The sequence below is a fragment of the Armigeres subalbatus genome, chromosome 3, assembly GCF_024139115.2.
Source record: "Armigeres subalbatus isolate Guangzhou_Male chromosome 3, GZ_Asu_2, whole genome shotgun sequence".
NCBI classification, from domain to species: Eukaryota; Metazoa; Arthropoda; class Insecta; order Diptera; family Culicidae; genus Armigeres; species Armigeres subalbatus.
The window spans coordinates 417,202,046-417,218,633 of NC_085141.1; the positions used below are offsets into that span (position 1 = coordinate 417,202,046).

The window sequence follows — 16,588 nt, forward strand, 5'->3', positions numbered from 1 at the left end:
AGTTAAAATTCGCCGAGCCCTAACTTGGTTTTAGGAATAAAACGAAACAGCGCACAAAAAAAAAACACTGCAGTATATGGCAACATTATTCTTACATGAAGTTCAACATTAAGCTCGTTTAAATCTGTGAAAAAAACAGACATACATATGCTATTTTTATAGCCCGGGACAATACCATCAAAGTATGTTTGGCCTACATAATATTTATGAAGTTATGATTTTCATTAATCATGATGATAACACGATTCATGCTTTTTATACGGTGCTTCAACAACTTAGTAGTTCAAACCAACAGAATCCTCAAATGCAACGAAAAATTTACTTAACCTTCCTAGTGCATTAAAAAAAAGTTACACATTGTGCATTAGCGGGTCAAAAATGACCCCAAATTGAATTCGCTCCCAAAAGTTCATTTTCGAACCGATTCTCAATCTTTTGGAATCAAATTGAAGGTATGGATTCCACGGATGTCGTTACGGACAGATTTTTGCACTTTGGCCATTCTGGTTCCCAGGAATCGATGTTGAAGGAACATAGATTCTTAGGTCAATTTTGGCGTGATTTCTTGCCTCTCGAAGGGTGATTTTGGAAATGCTCATTAATTTGCGTAGCAATAATTCTATTAGAATGTAGCCATTGTCCATTTCCATGGATCAACACAATTCCTGGTTATTTCACGGTCCGGTGTCCCTCCGGAAGATCCGGAACATCCGTAGAAGTGGTCAATTCATTGAACTCATCCTAGAAGAGCGCGGTTTTTTTCAAAGCTTTTAATTATCAAACGCTGAGTAACAAATGATTGTGGTGACCCATTGTGATGGACCTGCGTGGCCACCGGAGGTCCTCCAGAGGATCCGGAACATTCGGTGAAGTGGTCAATTCATGGAACTCATCCTAGAAGAAATGCAGTTTTCACAAAACTTTTGATTATCGTAATTTGAGTAACAAATGATTGTGGTTACTCATTTTGGTGGAACTGGGTGGCCACCGGAGTTTTCCGGAAGATCCGGAACATCCGTAAAAATGGTCAATTAATGAAACTTATCATATAATAGCGCGGTTTTTTCCAAAGCTTTTCATTATCGAACTACAAGTAACAAATGATTGTGGTGACCCATTTGGATGGACCTGTATGGCCGAAGGTCCTTCAGAAGATCCGGAACGTCCGTAAAAGTGGTCAATTCATAAAATACATCATAGAAGAGCGCGGTTTTTTCCAAAACGTTTCCTCATAGTACTTTGAGTAGCAAATGATTGTGGTGACCTATTTTGGTTGATCTGGGTGGCCACCGAAGTGCTCCAGAAGATCCAGAACGCCCGTAAAATGGTCAATGCATGAAACTTATCATAAAAGAGCACGGTTTTTCTAAAGCTTTTCATTATCGAACTTTTAAAAAAATCTTTCTATTATCGAGCTCTGAGCAAAATACGAAGGAATGTCGTGACCCGTTCTTATTTACTAAAGTGACTACCGGAGGTCTTACGGAAGATACGGAACATCGGTTAAAGTGGTTAATTTATGTAATACATACTAGAATAGGCTATTTTTTTTTTTAATTTCCTTGTCGTACTCTGAACATGAAAGGCCCTAAAGGCCAAAGCAACTAAAGGCCCTTCGGAATGTCCGTATCACACGTAAAAGAGATCATCAATTCATAAAACCCACCTTAGAAATGGCGTGTTTTCCATAGAAGAAGAAGATGAAGCACACTATTCTTCTAAACCTTTTTATTTTCCTAATTTTAGAAACCAATGATCGTAACCATTTCGCATGGATTGCCCACTGTATGTCTTCAGGTACATTCAGATCATCCGTAAAATCGGTCAATTCATGAAACTTATCATAGTTTTCCTATTTTCATATCCTGAGTAATGGATGATCGTTGTAACCCATTCTCAGGAACGTGTGTAGTCACGAATGAAACTCCGCAAGATCAAAAAATCTGTAATTATAGTCAATTCATAAAAATTAAGATGACACTATTTGTTTTTGAAAGGACAATCACATTAACCCAGAAAATATTTTCAAGTATGGCATAATTTGCTTCCATGATCGATATTCACCATTCACCACGAATTGACCACTTTAACGGACGTTCCAAATCTTCCGGAAGACCTCGGTAGCCACCCAGGTCCTTCAAAAAGGGTTATCATAATCATTTATTACTCAGCGTTCGGTGATTCAGCTATTCCATTGTGAGTTTTATGAATTGACCATTTCTACGGATGTTCCAGATCTTCTGAAGGAACTCCAGTGGCCACTCAGGTCCATTACACTGGGTCACCATAATCATTTGTTACTCAGTGTTCGATAATGAAAAGCTTTGGAAAAACCGCACCCTTTTATGATAAGTTTTATGAATTGACCATTTTTACGGACGTTCCGGATCTACTGGAGGACCTCCGGTGGCCACCCAGGTTCACCAAATTGGGTCACCACAATCATTTGTTACTCAAAGTACGATAATGAAAAGCTTTGGAAAAAAAACGCGCACTTCTAGGATGAATTCCATGAATCTATACCATTTCGTCGAAAGTCATTTCGTCGAAAGACATTTAGTCGAATGACATTTGGTCGAAAGGACATTACGTCGAATGGACGTTTTATCGAAGGGACATTTAGTCGAAAATGATGTTTTAATCCACTAGAGACGTAGGACATTTGATCGAATGACGTTTTGTCGAAAGAACACTACGTCGAATTGACATTTAGTCGAAATCAGTTTTCTGAAAGAATCTTCGTACATTTGGTTATATGACGTTTGGTCGAAAGTGGATTTTCGAATTGATAATCTTGGTACATTCAGTCTAATGACGCTCCGTCGAATGGATATTAGAAAAAAAAAACTTAAGCCAATAACAATTAAAAAATAAATGATTTATTGCGGTATTCCTAAAAGTCATATAATTATTTTTCCAATATTGTCCAAAGAATGATGGGCTGATAAAAAGAATAAATAATAAGAAAACGGTGATATATTATTCTTGACTTCCGCGAACCCCTCTAACCGACTACATTGAATCTATACCACCGAAAATAGAATAGGGTATACTGCCGCTAACCGCAAGTCGAGCACATCTGTATATGGAGCCCCATATACAGATGTGCTCGACTTGCGGTTAGCGGCAGTATATATTTGCTACTTCTGAAGGTTTTCAATTTTTCAATAATCCACCAGGTCTCCAGAAGTTTCTGTTAGCTCAGATGAAAAATCCTCATTGGCTTCCTTATTCGTTTCTTCAGCTGCTGATTGAAATTCCTCATGTCCACTGAATTCCTCCAACCAGTTTATTCATGTATCTTATGGATTATTTAACCAGAAATGTCTAAATCTCCTTTCGACTAAATGTCCATTCGACTAAATGTCCTTTCGTTCAAATGTCCATTCGACTAAATGTTCCTTCGACCAAATGTCCTTTCAACAAAATGTCGAACTAAACGTCATTCGACGAACTGTCCCAAAGCCGAATTCCATGAATTGACAATTTTACGGACGTTCCGGATCTTCTGGAGCACCTCCGGTGGCCACCTTCTTCTACTTCTTCTTATTGGCATTACATCCCCACACTGGGACAGAGTCGCCTCGCAGCTTAGTGTTCATTCTGCACTTCCACGGTTATTAACTACGAGGTTTCTAAGCCAGGTTACCATTTTTCATTCGTATATCATTAGGCTAACACGATGATACTTTTATGCCCAGGAAAGTCGAGACAATTTCCAATCCGAAAATTGCCTAGACCGGCACCCAGCCACCCTCAGCATGGTCTTGCTTTGTAGCCGCGCGTCTTACCGCATGGCTAAGGAGGGCCCCTAGGTCCACCAAAATAGGCCCCCATAATCATTTGTTACTCAAAGTACTATGAGGAAAAGCTTTGGAATAAACCGCTCCCTTTTATGATGAGTTTCATGAATTGGCCATTTTTACGGACGTTCCGGATCTACTGGAGAACCTCCGGTGGCCACCCAGGTCCACCAAAATGGGTCACCACAATCATTTGTTACTGAAAGTACTATGAGGAAAAGCTTTGGAAAAAACCGCACCCTTCTATGATAAGTTTCATGAATTGGGAATTTTTACGGACGTTCCGGATCTATTGGAGGACCACCACAATCCACCACACCACAATCATTTGTTACTCAGCGTTCGATAATTAAAAGCTTTGAAAAAAACCGCGCTCTTCTAGGATGAGTTCAATGAATTGACCACTTCTACGGATGTTCCGGATCTTCCGGAGGGACACCGGACCGTGAAATAACCAGGAATTGTGTTGATCCATGGAAATGGACAATGGCTACATTCTAATAGAATTATTGCTACACAAATTAATGAGCATTTCCAAAATCACCCTTCGAGAGGCAAGAAATCACGCCAAAAATTGACCTAAGAATCTATGTTCCTTCAACATCGATTCCTGGGAACCAGAATGGCCAAAGTGTAAAAAGCGACATCCGTGGATTCCATACCTTCAATTTGGTTCCAAAAGATTGAGAATCGGTTCGAAAATGAACTTTTGGGAGCGAATCCAATTTGGGTCATTTTTGACCCGCCAATGCACAATGTGTCACTTTTTTTGTTGTGGCGCTCCTAGAGGTCGCTGATAGCTGGTTATCACCCCAAAATTTTCATTTCCAAAAGTTAGGAAAAGTCAGAAAATTTCAACGCCCTATCTCATTTGATTACAAAGCTACAACGTTTTTAAATCATCTCTGGGCCAAAATAGACCCCAATGCACTAGGAAGGTTAATGAAAAGCTTATCTTGCCATGTAATGCTCAACAATTGGACACATGTAGTGTATTCTCTGAAACCCTACGCGGGCCGCAGGAAAAGGCTCGTAGGGCCGCACTTTGGGGTTCACTGATCTAAAACCTATTCCGAAGTCATCTAATAGCTATCCACGGTTTGGAAAACTGAAACGAATTGACTAAAAATTGCGAAACATTGCTCAGCTTCTCAATCGATAATTTTTTTTTTTTGGAGAATACATGGTGGTATGGTGATATTGGTCACTTATTGAAAAAAAAATCGCATATTTATCCAATGTGTTATACTTTTCACAGCAATGCAACTGCCGAAAGGCTAACGAGCTTTATAGAAATTTTAACTGCTTAAGAAGATATTAATTAGCAGCAGGTACGCTGATGGTTATAGAATTTGAAAACGGAAAACAACCATCTTTAAACAATCTAAACGGCAAAGTAAAAAATAAGTTATCAGACAATCAAATTACTGTTTTGCCAAGCTCCATCAAAAACAAAAACACACCCATTCTCATATGTATCTATTTTCTCATCCACAGCAATTCGATTCCCTGTGCAAAGCTGAAGTGGCCTTTTTCATATCACGAGCATTCATCAACGTAAGTGTATCTTCTGACCGACCACCAGAACAAGCATTTCTTGGAAACAATGAATTTACCATTTATCCTGCTCTCATCTATTCCGCAGGCCCTGGCAATGTGGGCCGTCACACGCTTCTATAATCTGCTGCGGGCGGGTGTCACCTGGAAGGGGCCGGAAGTGATCGAACTATGACACAACTCGAACGACACGGAGAAAACGCTGGCGTCTCTCCGTGACGAAACCCACCTGATTGTGCGCATCCGTGATACCGAGAACGAATGCGGCGGCCGGTACAGCTCCAGCGACGAGGACGACGATAACCGCAACGGTGGCGACGGCGACGACGACGGGAGGATACCGATGACAATATGATTGATGCCTCGGGCCATGGTGGACGGGGGAGACCCAGCCGGGGACGATCACGGCCGCAACTATTTCGAGACGGTGGTGTCGGTTCCGACGACGGAGACAAGAGCCCCGGAAGTGGGAGCGATGAGGACGACTCGCTCCTCGTGGCGTACGATAGCAATTCCGTGGCATCCGTTTGACAATATCGAAAGCTGGTGCGGATGCTGACGGAGTTCCAGCGGCAGGCGGACAGTGCTGTGTTGTTGTTTTTAATTATATTTTGTATTGAGGTATATGCGCAGATTTTTATATTTTTCTAGACGATGGCCAGAATTGATGAATTTCTGGCAAGGCAAAGATGTAAAGTAATTCCATCAAAGATAAGGAAAAACACCCAGAACCGTACTCGACAAATTTACAATTTGGTTTGAAATTTGCACAAAACAAAACATGAAATCAACAACGGCATACATGAAATTCTTTTCTCTTTGAATCAGTTCCAACCTTATCCGATTCCAGACTTCACTTATATAAAATCGTTCTTATGCCCTTCTCACAAAAGAGGCAGCGTTTTGACGTGACCTACGCATCTACCTAATTCAGTATTAAACATTCGTTTACTATCAGCTGCCCATGATCGCATATTTGTAACACTCGCATTTTAGTTTATTCTGTAAAACGCCTGTAAATCGTTCAGAAAGCCTAATTTACTGCATCTAATCCCACAACAGTAAAATAGGCTTTACTATCTTGCTTATCTGTGGTAAGCTGGAAATGATTGAGTTTGTAGGGAGGATTAACAAACGATTTACAAAATCATTTTTTTAGTAGTCCCGGAAAAACGAACTAGTCATTAATGTGGATAAATGTTTAGTCAGCAAGTTTCATTAGTGGGAGGTACTGTTGTGTTATGCATCTAAAAGTTAACACTAAATCAACAATTTGACGCCACAATAGACTAACGCAAAATGAACTCCCCCAAGAAATTATGACGTTTGAGCGGGTCGCATAATGAACGCAAAATGAACTTTTGTTCGAGAAGACGACCCGCTCAAATGTCAAAATCCATCGGGTGAGTGAATTTAATGAACCGCTGCACAGGTCTATTTACGGCTCGATGCCACATTTCTCCATCCTCGAACGCGCCCCACGCTCGCCAAGTCGTTCTGTACATTTCTCCATCCTCGAACGCGCCCCACGCTCGCCAAGTCGTTCTGTACCACCTCGCTCGCTGCGCACCATCCCGTCTCATACCTGTCGGATCGGAATATTTGTAGGGATGCTTTCCGGCATTCTTGCAACATGCACTGCCCATCGTACCCTTCCGGCTTTACCTACCTTCTGGATACTGGGTTCGCCGTAGAGCTGAGCGAGCTCGTGGTTCATTCTTCGCCGCCACACACCGTCTTCTTGCACACCGCTAAAGATGGGCCTAAGCACCCGTCTATCGAATACTCCGAGTTCTTTCAAGTCTTCCTTGAGCATGGTTCAAGTTCCATGTCATTGCTGCATGCATTGCTTATCACAATGTTATTGATTGAACTGATTTGTTTCTTTTCCAAATAAAACTGTTAACAGTAAAACTGTTGCTTGAAAAGCTTCGCAATGTTTAAACAAATCAGCAACCGCGATATATTTTCTTGGTTTTTATATGTTCCACCGATTGCGCACTACATAAAATTTGAGGTCAAAATATGTATATCAAGATTAAAAAAAAACAGTGCAAAGTTCAACCCAAATAAAAAATAGTCGAGTTTGTTCCTTCACTAATAGGGCATGGAATTAAGAAGATCTTTGTATATAGCTGCCAACATAGGTGTGAATGTTAGCGAACGTAAGCACGAATGAGACGTCGGTCGTATGATATGGCGACAAGAAAAAACAAAAAAACACAAAAGAACCATATTTACTTATAGGCTAGGATACACACAAACCGGTAGCTCTTTATTTAGAGCAACCTCCTAGTTACCATCTAATTCATGAGCACATGCAGCATAGCATTATATACACAGTATATGTATATACCTAGAGTAGAACAGAGAAATAAAAAATGGAAGAATAAACGAAACAATCAAAATTAATGTCGTACGATGAAGAATATCACACCACATATAACAAAAGAAATATGCATAAATGATCTCCTGTTTCCAATCTCCATTTACATTCCTCTCATAGCTCTTCCCTGGTATACGTCGTACCATTTAAATTAATCTGTCATAAAATCCCCCAAGCAGTTATCACTTTGAAGAAGAAAAAAATCATAATATCACAACTGTCAGCAACAGAACCTATCCCCAAATTATTACGACGCCTTCTGAAGACTGTAGGTTTATAATGATGCTCACATGGATTCTGGGAACTGAATGCAATCAGCGTTGAAAAAGGCGCGGAAACTTTAGACTGAACATATTTTCCTAATTTATCCGAATCGTACCTAATATGTAATCAGCGCAGTAGTGTGCGGTTGGCTGAGTTGGCTCTCGCCTAGAGCGCCAACCCCCACACCCAACCAGCGGTTGTTAGATTTTCCAACAATTATGTATAAGAATCTACCAAAACCTGTATAAGAACGGGGCATATGCGAAATTGCTTGATTCTTATACAAATATTAAGTAAGTAGTAAGCTTTTCAGTAAGCTTTTCCTACAATTTTTGAATAAGAATCTAACAATTTCGCATATGCCCAGTTCTTATGCATGTTTTGGTATATTCTTATACAGAATTGTTAGAAACTCTAACAACCGCTGGTTGGGTGCAGTGGGTGCCGAAATTAGAATTTAGTCCATGAGAAACAGAACTATTTTATTGGATACGAGACCAATTAGCAAATAAGTTTCGAGAGAAAAAATCTGAATGTATGAAATTCGAAGAAGTCATTTTCAAATCATAGTGTTTGGTAGTTTTATTGGCCGGTTACCGAGAGACTTCTGGAACCTTTTCAGCAGTGAGGGCGAATTAAACCAATTCATTGGCTTTACATACCCTAGTTTGGTTGCTCGTTATATTTAGAACAAACTTCTACTTGATTTAAAAAATATTACAACCCAGTGATCAGAAATTCCTTCAACCAAACATACACAACCAGAAACGTACATTTCTAGATTAGCATAGCATAGCATAGCATATGTGATAGTACAAATCGTGTATATTGTCGCAAATTGGTACTTGGGATTAGTACCTTTTCCTATACAGTAGCAGTTGTACGTCCTTACAATCACGGAAGGAAGGGAAGGAATGTTAGTTCAACATCTACTAGTGAACATGCAGGGAACCCATACTACCTTCATAGCTGTCTCGGAAAGGAAAATTATTATTAGTGGGTAAGGTGAAAAATAGGGAGCTCTATTCGGCAATATAGAGCGTTTGTCAATAACAGTATATACTGAAAAATATTTAAATATATTCAATAATTTACTTACGAACCGTCCAAAGTGCGAACATTAAAAACAGAACCAAAAACTCGGATTTTATGAATGTTCTAAATCCTACCTCCATATTCGTACATTTCTGGATTGCTGAAAAAATATTATTTAAAGTATTTAATAGAAAATGGGTACAAGGCAAAACCTTTTTTTGCGCCAAAAACGGGGTGCGCAAATTAAATCAGAGCGATATTTAAAATTTTTAGCTGAAAAAGGGTTATTTCGAATTTTGAGCTTGAAAATGTATGCAATCTTTTAGGTAAGCAAAGTTTAACATTCAACTTACTCTTAGAGGTAATTCCTTCATTTTCGCTTAACTCTTAAGCGGTGCTTTCCCATACGCATTGTTTAAGGCCTAAGCGAAGATATAGAAAACGACCCTTAATCTAGATACATCTCTAGATTTACCAATATAGGTATAAGGGTCATTATTATTCTTTACGGTATCATAGTCTTCCATTAGTTTGAGGTATTTTAAGTCGATTAGCAACATCTATATGTCCATGTTGATATATGAATGCAAAACATAGCTGCGTTGAATTGCAACTTGCTCTAATGATTGAGACCCGGAATGTCCTCGCCGACAGATAGTTGTTAATGATTTTATCAGGTACCTGGGAAGATTGTAGCGTTGTAATTTGTACACCAGCCCATCCTGCCATATATTGTCGAATGCCTTCTCGACAGCGAGCGAGATATAGTTGTGTTACGCAAACTCAAGTAGCCTCCAATTAATCGTATTGACAAACAGCTTGGATAACCCTGAGATAAGGGTAATGGGACGAAATTTTTGGGAGAGGAAAGATCCTTCCCAGGTTTTCGGATGGGAATGACTTTGGATGACTTCCGCAATTCTGGGAAATATCTGAGACGGAGAAACTTATCGGTGAGAGGTGCTCGAGTTCGAAAATCAGGATGTTCTCGAAACTCGGTGACTTCAATTCACTAGCTGAGATCTCTAACTCCTCCGAGAGGTGGTTTGAGTCAGATATATGTACACAGTACGAACAAAACCTGTAAATTTCCGTTCAAGTAGATGTAACAAATCTGCTCCGTGTGAAACAACATAAAGTTATAGGTTGTTTCAAATTTACGCGTACTGGAATTTTACAGTTCTTATTTTTATTGAAAAACAAAAAAAATAGGAGCAGAGCATGGGAATCGAACTTTGGTCCGCAGAGTAAGAGCCTAATCTGATATCCTCTCGGTTATTTCCGCTTCTTGATATAGAGTCGATCAAGATGTAACAGGTTAAACGTTTTGGAGATAAGATAATTCGTTATTAGGCTAAACGATAGCTTAAATTTACATGACACGGAAACTCCTTCGAGCTGGAATCGTTTGAGACTCAGTAGGGAAAGGGGGGGCAATATGCCCTAGCTAAGCAAACACTGCTCTATTGTCTTATTTGTAACGCTATTCATGGGTATTTTTAAATTATGCATCAGTTAAACAAGATAGCTAGTTGATGCCATTCAAAAATTGTCAAAAATCTCAATCATATTGATAATATTCACATTTCAAAACAGTGGTGATATTCTGTTGCCGGAAAACTCATGAGGCAAAACGCCTTTTAGCTGGCAGCTCCTAGGGAACAAAGTACCACGCGTCGGCGAAGCAGCATTCTAGTATGGATAGTCCGTGGAGACGCAAGTACTTTGTAGGTTATTGCCACTAGGGCGTTTTGCCTCGCCAAAATGTTAGATGTTTCTTCAAAATGTGGAAATTTTCGGTTTTTCCGACCTTCCCATGCACTATTTTGAAACTTTTTTCGCCTATCCTACATAATTTTAGATCTAGTTTTGGTACGGACATCTTAATGACGGTAAAATTGAGGGAAACCACAAAACGCGGGGGGGCGTTTTGGGGCCTCTTCCCATATGCTGAATGCATCACAGATTTCTCGCCGGAAGAAGCAAGAAACATAGAGTTGCAGCGATGAAATGCAGCATCATAAAGGCTTCTTTATTTTCATATGCAAAGATATCCGTTTAAGTAGATTTGTATATGAATAAAATAGGTGCCAGCTGCGGTTTGCATAAAATACGGTGAAGTTTGTTTTTATTTGTTTTGACAGTCACGTGCTCGCTCACCAAGGTTTTAGACAAGATGAATACACCACTAGGTGTTCCAATCTGCCAAATTCACGATTCAGCCATCTTGGATTTTAGTATGGGAGAGCCAGCCGGTTTGTTTATGTTTTGCACCGAAAATGAATTCTTCACCCCCGCCTTCTTCTCGCCCATAAATTGGGCAGACTGCAACACCTAGCTGTGTATTCATCTTGGTTTTAGATAGAGTCATGTAAAATTAAGATATATCCATTGAAATTTCAATGATTTTATCATTTACATCACATAAATTTAAAATTATGATCTGGTACACATTCGGTTTCCAAATTTTACATTCAATTATGAATTCCGTCGTGGCTAATTTTCATAATATTTTACTGTGTAGTTAGCATGCTAGTTAACGGGTTAAGACTGACGAAGTTCTGCCCAAGATTGTGTAAGCTGACGGAGTGACGACTTATTTCTCTCTCAAGGAGCTATCAAGCGATTCTTAGAGCCAGAGCGTAAAATATTCATTTTCGTGAAGCTACTTCAGTCCGAATTTTGACAAACATCGCATGATTATTCAAAACATAGAATGAAATAGTCAGACGACTACTCCACGAACTCATTCATTCGACTGTCACTGAATGTGTTTACTATGTGCAGAAAAAAACATAATTAGCATTGTTTATATTGATGTTTACCATTGAAAGTGCCTCACGGATGCAAGTTGGATTCAGTTCTATGTGATAAATTACTTCACTCATTTAAAACGTGTTTAGATTTCAGATAATTTATCAATTTGTAGAATGTGGATAAATATTCAATGACTAATATTCAATCGAATATTGACATTCCAGTGCCGACTATGAATGCGTCTGAAAGTGAGCTGACAAGTGAAGAAAGAAGAACTTCACCAAAAAATTTCGATTAGGGTAAATCACTACTTGGGCCTATGGACCCGATTCCCGGCTCACTGCACAGAAAACTAATGATTTATACTGTTTGGAAGCCGTAGGTTTATGATTGATAATTTTTTAAAAGTCTCCCATTTATCTTTCACAATACTCAATATATTTCAACCACTTGTTTTACTCCTAATTGATCCAATTGTAGAAAATAAAAATGTAGATTCCAAAATTTCACTGTCCGATGCCACACCAGGGAGCCGGAGTGATTCTTTCCACTTTTACAAAAAGGTATCATCAAATAAACATAGTGCATATTTTTGTTTACGTCTCATTTTCTACCGTCCCGAGAGAGAATGAGAGTAAAATGTTGAGAGATCGAGTAAAATTTTGTTTAGGCCGGGAACTGGTTTTACGTGTGCCGGAATGGCAAATCGCTATGACTGAAATGAGTGCTGCACCTCGTTATTTTAAATCAAACAAAAGCTTTTTTGAACGATATTTAGCACGAATAGCTATTTTTAAGCAGAAGTGAACCCCATTGCAGCATTATACAGCCCGCAAAATTCAGGAAAAGTTGCTGCCTGTCATAAATATCAATTAAATAATGCAGTCGAACGCATGTTAGGCCGGGAATGGGGTAAGAAACCCTATTTGACACTCTGCTTAGAGCCATTGCTGTCTAATGGGCTCAAATGTGGCCGAGTCTTGGATTTTAGAATTTTGGTCAATTTCCAGAATTACTTAGCACAGTCTGGGAGAACGCAGATCTTATTGGTCTTATATATTATTTTTGTCAAGCGATTGGAACATGTCTTAAGCGCTGGCAGTATAGTACGTTGGTACTGCCTGCGAGTGACATTTCGCTAAAAAAATGTTTGGTGAATGTATAATTAGGGTTAGGATATTGCTTAGAGTAGAGTGGGGCAAGAGTACGCACTTAGTTTTCAATCGATCATGTGGCTCTTATGAAGCAAGCTTCTGCATATCAAATCAGTGTCGATGATTCATATACTCTTCCTTTATGTTACCCAGTGGAAAAAATATTGAAATTATTGAGATTCGTTTTAGTAGAACCCTTATGGCAAGACAAGTGAAAAACGCACTCTTACCCCACCGGTGGGGTAAAAGTGCGCATCGGGTGGGGTAAAAGTACGCATTTATCCAATCATGTGCTTTAAGTATATATTAACACAAATAAGAGTTAATAACATTTAATTGATGTTTAATGAGCATATATTAGGGAATGTTTAAAGATTGCGTAACTCTTAAAGGGGGAGGGGGTCCTAAAAATGTGCACTTTCATACGAAAAACCATTGTTTTTAAGATATACAAAAAACTACGGAGGTAAAAATATATATCAGGTTTCGCGTGGCGTATACAAAGGCATTTTCCTTAAAGAAAGTCCACCAATCACGTAACGTAAAATTTGGCTATTTCATCGCCCCTCTCCGCCTATCTTACACTTTTTGTATGGCTCCTCTAAAAATTATATGGTTCGTCACACATCTCACAACCCCTCCCAGCTAAACGTTGCGTAATTTATGAATGTTTCTTTTGATTAAATGAAATTATCATTTATATAAAATTGTGTTTTCGTACTATGTTTAGGTGTACAACAAGTCCTAATACAATTTCATTATTTCGCTTCAGTGCTTTGTTCGCTAAGTCCTTTCTAACACCGAATTACTTCAACTTATCCTAAAAACTTGTGATAATTTCGAATTCTGTCCCTTTTTTCTTAGTTGTGGATCTTAACGCTCTGGAAGAAGTCTTATTTCGGCCGGAGATACGGGTTTGATATCATAACTTGAAGATTCATATGCGTACTCTTGCCCCACCGGTTCCTGCGTACTTTTACCCCACAGTCCCGAAAATTATTCAAGTAATGGTTTTGACTTTTTGGAAAACCAACCGGATTGGTGTTCTGTACCATAAAGTACTCTATACAAAAGGTTATCGAAATGGTATAATGTTCACCTGATTGAACGTATATATGGTAATGAAATACTAGTTGCGGAAATCCAATTATTTTTAGCAAAATGACCAAAAAGTTATCTAACTCCATATCTCCCTTATTGTTTATTCAAATCGTTTACAATTACGCATGATAATAGTTGGCCAGAATACCTGTCAAACTGATGCAGTGCTGCTAGTTTATCTTTTTTTATTACTTCAAAAAATCGAAAACGTACTCTTACCCCACGCGCACTCTTGCCCCACTCTACTCTATATACCAAGCCAAATATTTGGTTCATGTGCCTGGGACAACGCCTCTTGGATGGCATGTAGCTGCTGGTCGATTTTCTTCGCTATTGCCGGATAATGCTGTTGTCGTCAGCGATGATAGTTCCTCCGGGCAGTGATGGGAAATGTCAAAAAAATGTCATGGGGTTGCTATTACTAATTTGCTAATAACTTTTTTCAAAAGTTATGTACAATTCGGATTTTTTTATTAACATGTAATGCTCAAAGGATCCTACAAGTTTGCCAAACATGTCATTGTTCTAAATACACAGTATGAGGCACGATAACGAATTTAAAAAAATGTCACGGAATGTCATGACATTAATGTCATTTGACACTAATTCGGCTCTCACGGCGCCAATTTCAGTTTTAGAGCAATGACCTGTTAGAAAAAGTTTTAGTATCCTTTGAAGGCTTTATATTCATATAAAACATACGATTGTAAATTACTTGTGAAAAAAGTTATTAACAAATTATTCCCATGACATCGATATGACATTTCCCGTCACTGCCTCCGGGACTGCTGATGCCGATTTACTGAGAAGCCCACTGCCAGGGTTGTTACGACTACGCAGATTTCGCGATTTTCGCGGATTTCGCGGTTTTCGCGGATTTAACGCGGATTTACATAACGATTTTAGAGTTTCGCGCGGATTTGGCGTGGATTTAGTTTTAGGTGGAAATTTAATAAATAAAATGCTAAATCAAAGGAAGTTTATTTGAAAATTAGTTCGATGCCTATCTGCACACTCAGTTTTTATTTCTGCAGCTCGGCAAAATCCGCACAGCCCAGCAAAATCAAAAACTGATATTTCGTCAAAAATGAGGTTTGTTAGCTGGGTTTCGGCAAATTATTTGCTGATTTTTAGCATCTTTGACAGATATCTTGGCGAAATACATGTTTACTGGGGCTCGGCTGTGCGAATGTCGGTAAAAGTTGAACAAATTGCTGAGATCCCGGTAAAAAATAAGTGTTGTTGATAACAAATTCACGTTTCAAGGTTATTAACATTATTTTTCAAATATGTCCAAGTCCTTATTTAAACAAATGTTATGAGGAGAGATACGCCACTTGTTGTCATTATTTATCCATTCTAAAACATGACGCACACAAACCATTGCCTATTGAAGGACATGAACACCCATTTTCATCTTGTCAATTTCTTTGTAATTCCAAGATATTTGTCAGTTTCTGATTAGTCGTTTCTTTTACGATGAACCACTCAGCATAATATATTATATCATTCTTCAAAAGTCGCCAGGAATTCTTTCATAATATTGTAACATTTTATATTTCCTTTATAACATTCATCTAGAACGAATTAGGGTTTATACAGCAATTGAAAACATAAAAATGTTCTGTCTCTGTGATTTAATGCAGATGCGTAAAGCACTACGTAAAGAGGATTTCTGCAGCATTAAAAACCCGAAAAATTATAAAGACATTTTTGGAGAAATTTCCTGGAGCGGTGACCGCAGGAATGACTATAGAAAATCCAAAAGAATGCCGCATTGAATTTACAAAAGAGTTATAGCGATGATCACAGAAATTTTTTTCCGCAGGAAATCACCAATTAATTTCTGCAAGGGAGTTCTGAAGGGATTTCTGCAAGTTAGCTCAGAAGATTTTCCGCAGGTTGTTCGTGGAAAATTTACTTGAACTCACAACAAAATTCCCAAATGAATTACAAAATAATTTCCAGGGGATTTTTTTTGTAAGAATACTCGGAGGAATTCCCACAGATAAATTGGAGTGACTTCTGCACTTCAGCAGATTCAAGGGCAGTTAGATTTCGGCAAACATTTCCATGAAAATTTCCGGGAGAATTTCCGGAGGATGACCCGCAGAAATTTCTGGGATGAATCTGCGCACGAAAGATGAATTTCTACAGAAGTTCTCGGAGTTTTTAAATGAAATTACAACGGTCAAAAAAATTTCTGCACAAACTTTTAGAAAAGCTTGTTACAAGAATTGAAGGAGAAATAACGGACTCATTTCTGTTGGAGTTTACGCAAATTATTCTGCCATATTTCCAAAGAAATTTCTTCGGAAATTTCTAAAAATATTCCTCTGGATTTTTTGAAGGAATTTACGCTTGATTCTGACTTAAAAATCAACGGAGCTTGTGCAACTATGTTAGATTTTGTATTATTTGTTTCTTGATATGAATTCAAATTAATTGCATATTATTCGGCAACTCGGCCGTACGAAAACCATTTTTTTGCTAAATATCTTGGCTGTGCGTGCATATGCACAGCACATGTT

The 16,588-nt window shown here is 38.7% G+C and overlaps 1 protein-coding gene across 1 annotated transcript in view; it reads left to right on the plus strand.

Annotated features, from left to right (window-relative positions):
- LOC134227280 (uncharacterized) overlaps positions 1 to 7,768 on the plus strand; it is a 130,522-nt gene extending 122,754 nt beyond the window's left edge. Inside the window, exons 7-8 of the mRNA XM_062708652.1 lie at positions 5,301 to 5,360; positions 5,449 to 7,768. Of these exons, the coding sequence (XP_062564636.1) occupies positions 5,301 to 5,360; positions 5,449 to 5,535 (147 nt within the window). The 3' untranslated portion in view covers positions 5,536 to 7,768. The remainder of the gene's footprint in view (positions 1 to 5,300; positions 5,361 to 5,448) is intronic.
- Positions 7,769 to 16,588: the final 8,820 nt, after the last annotated feature.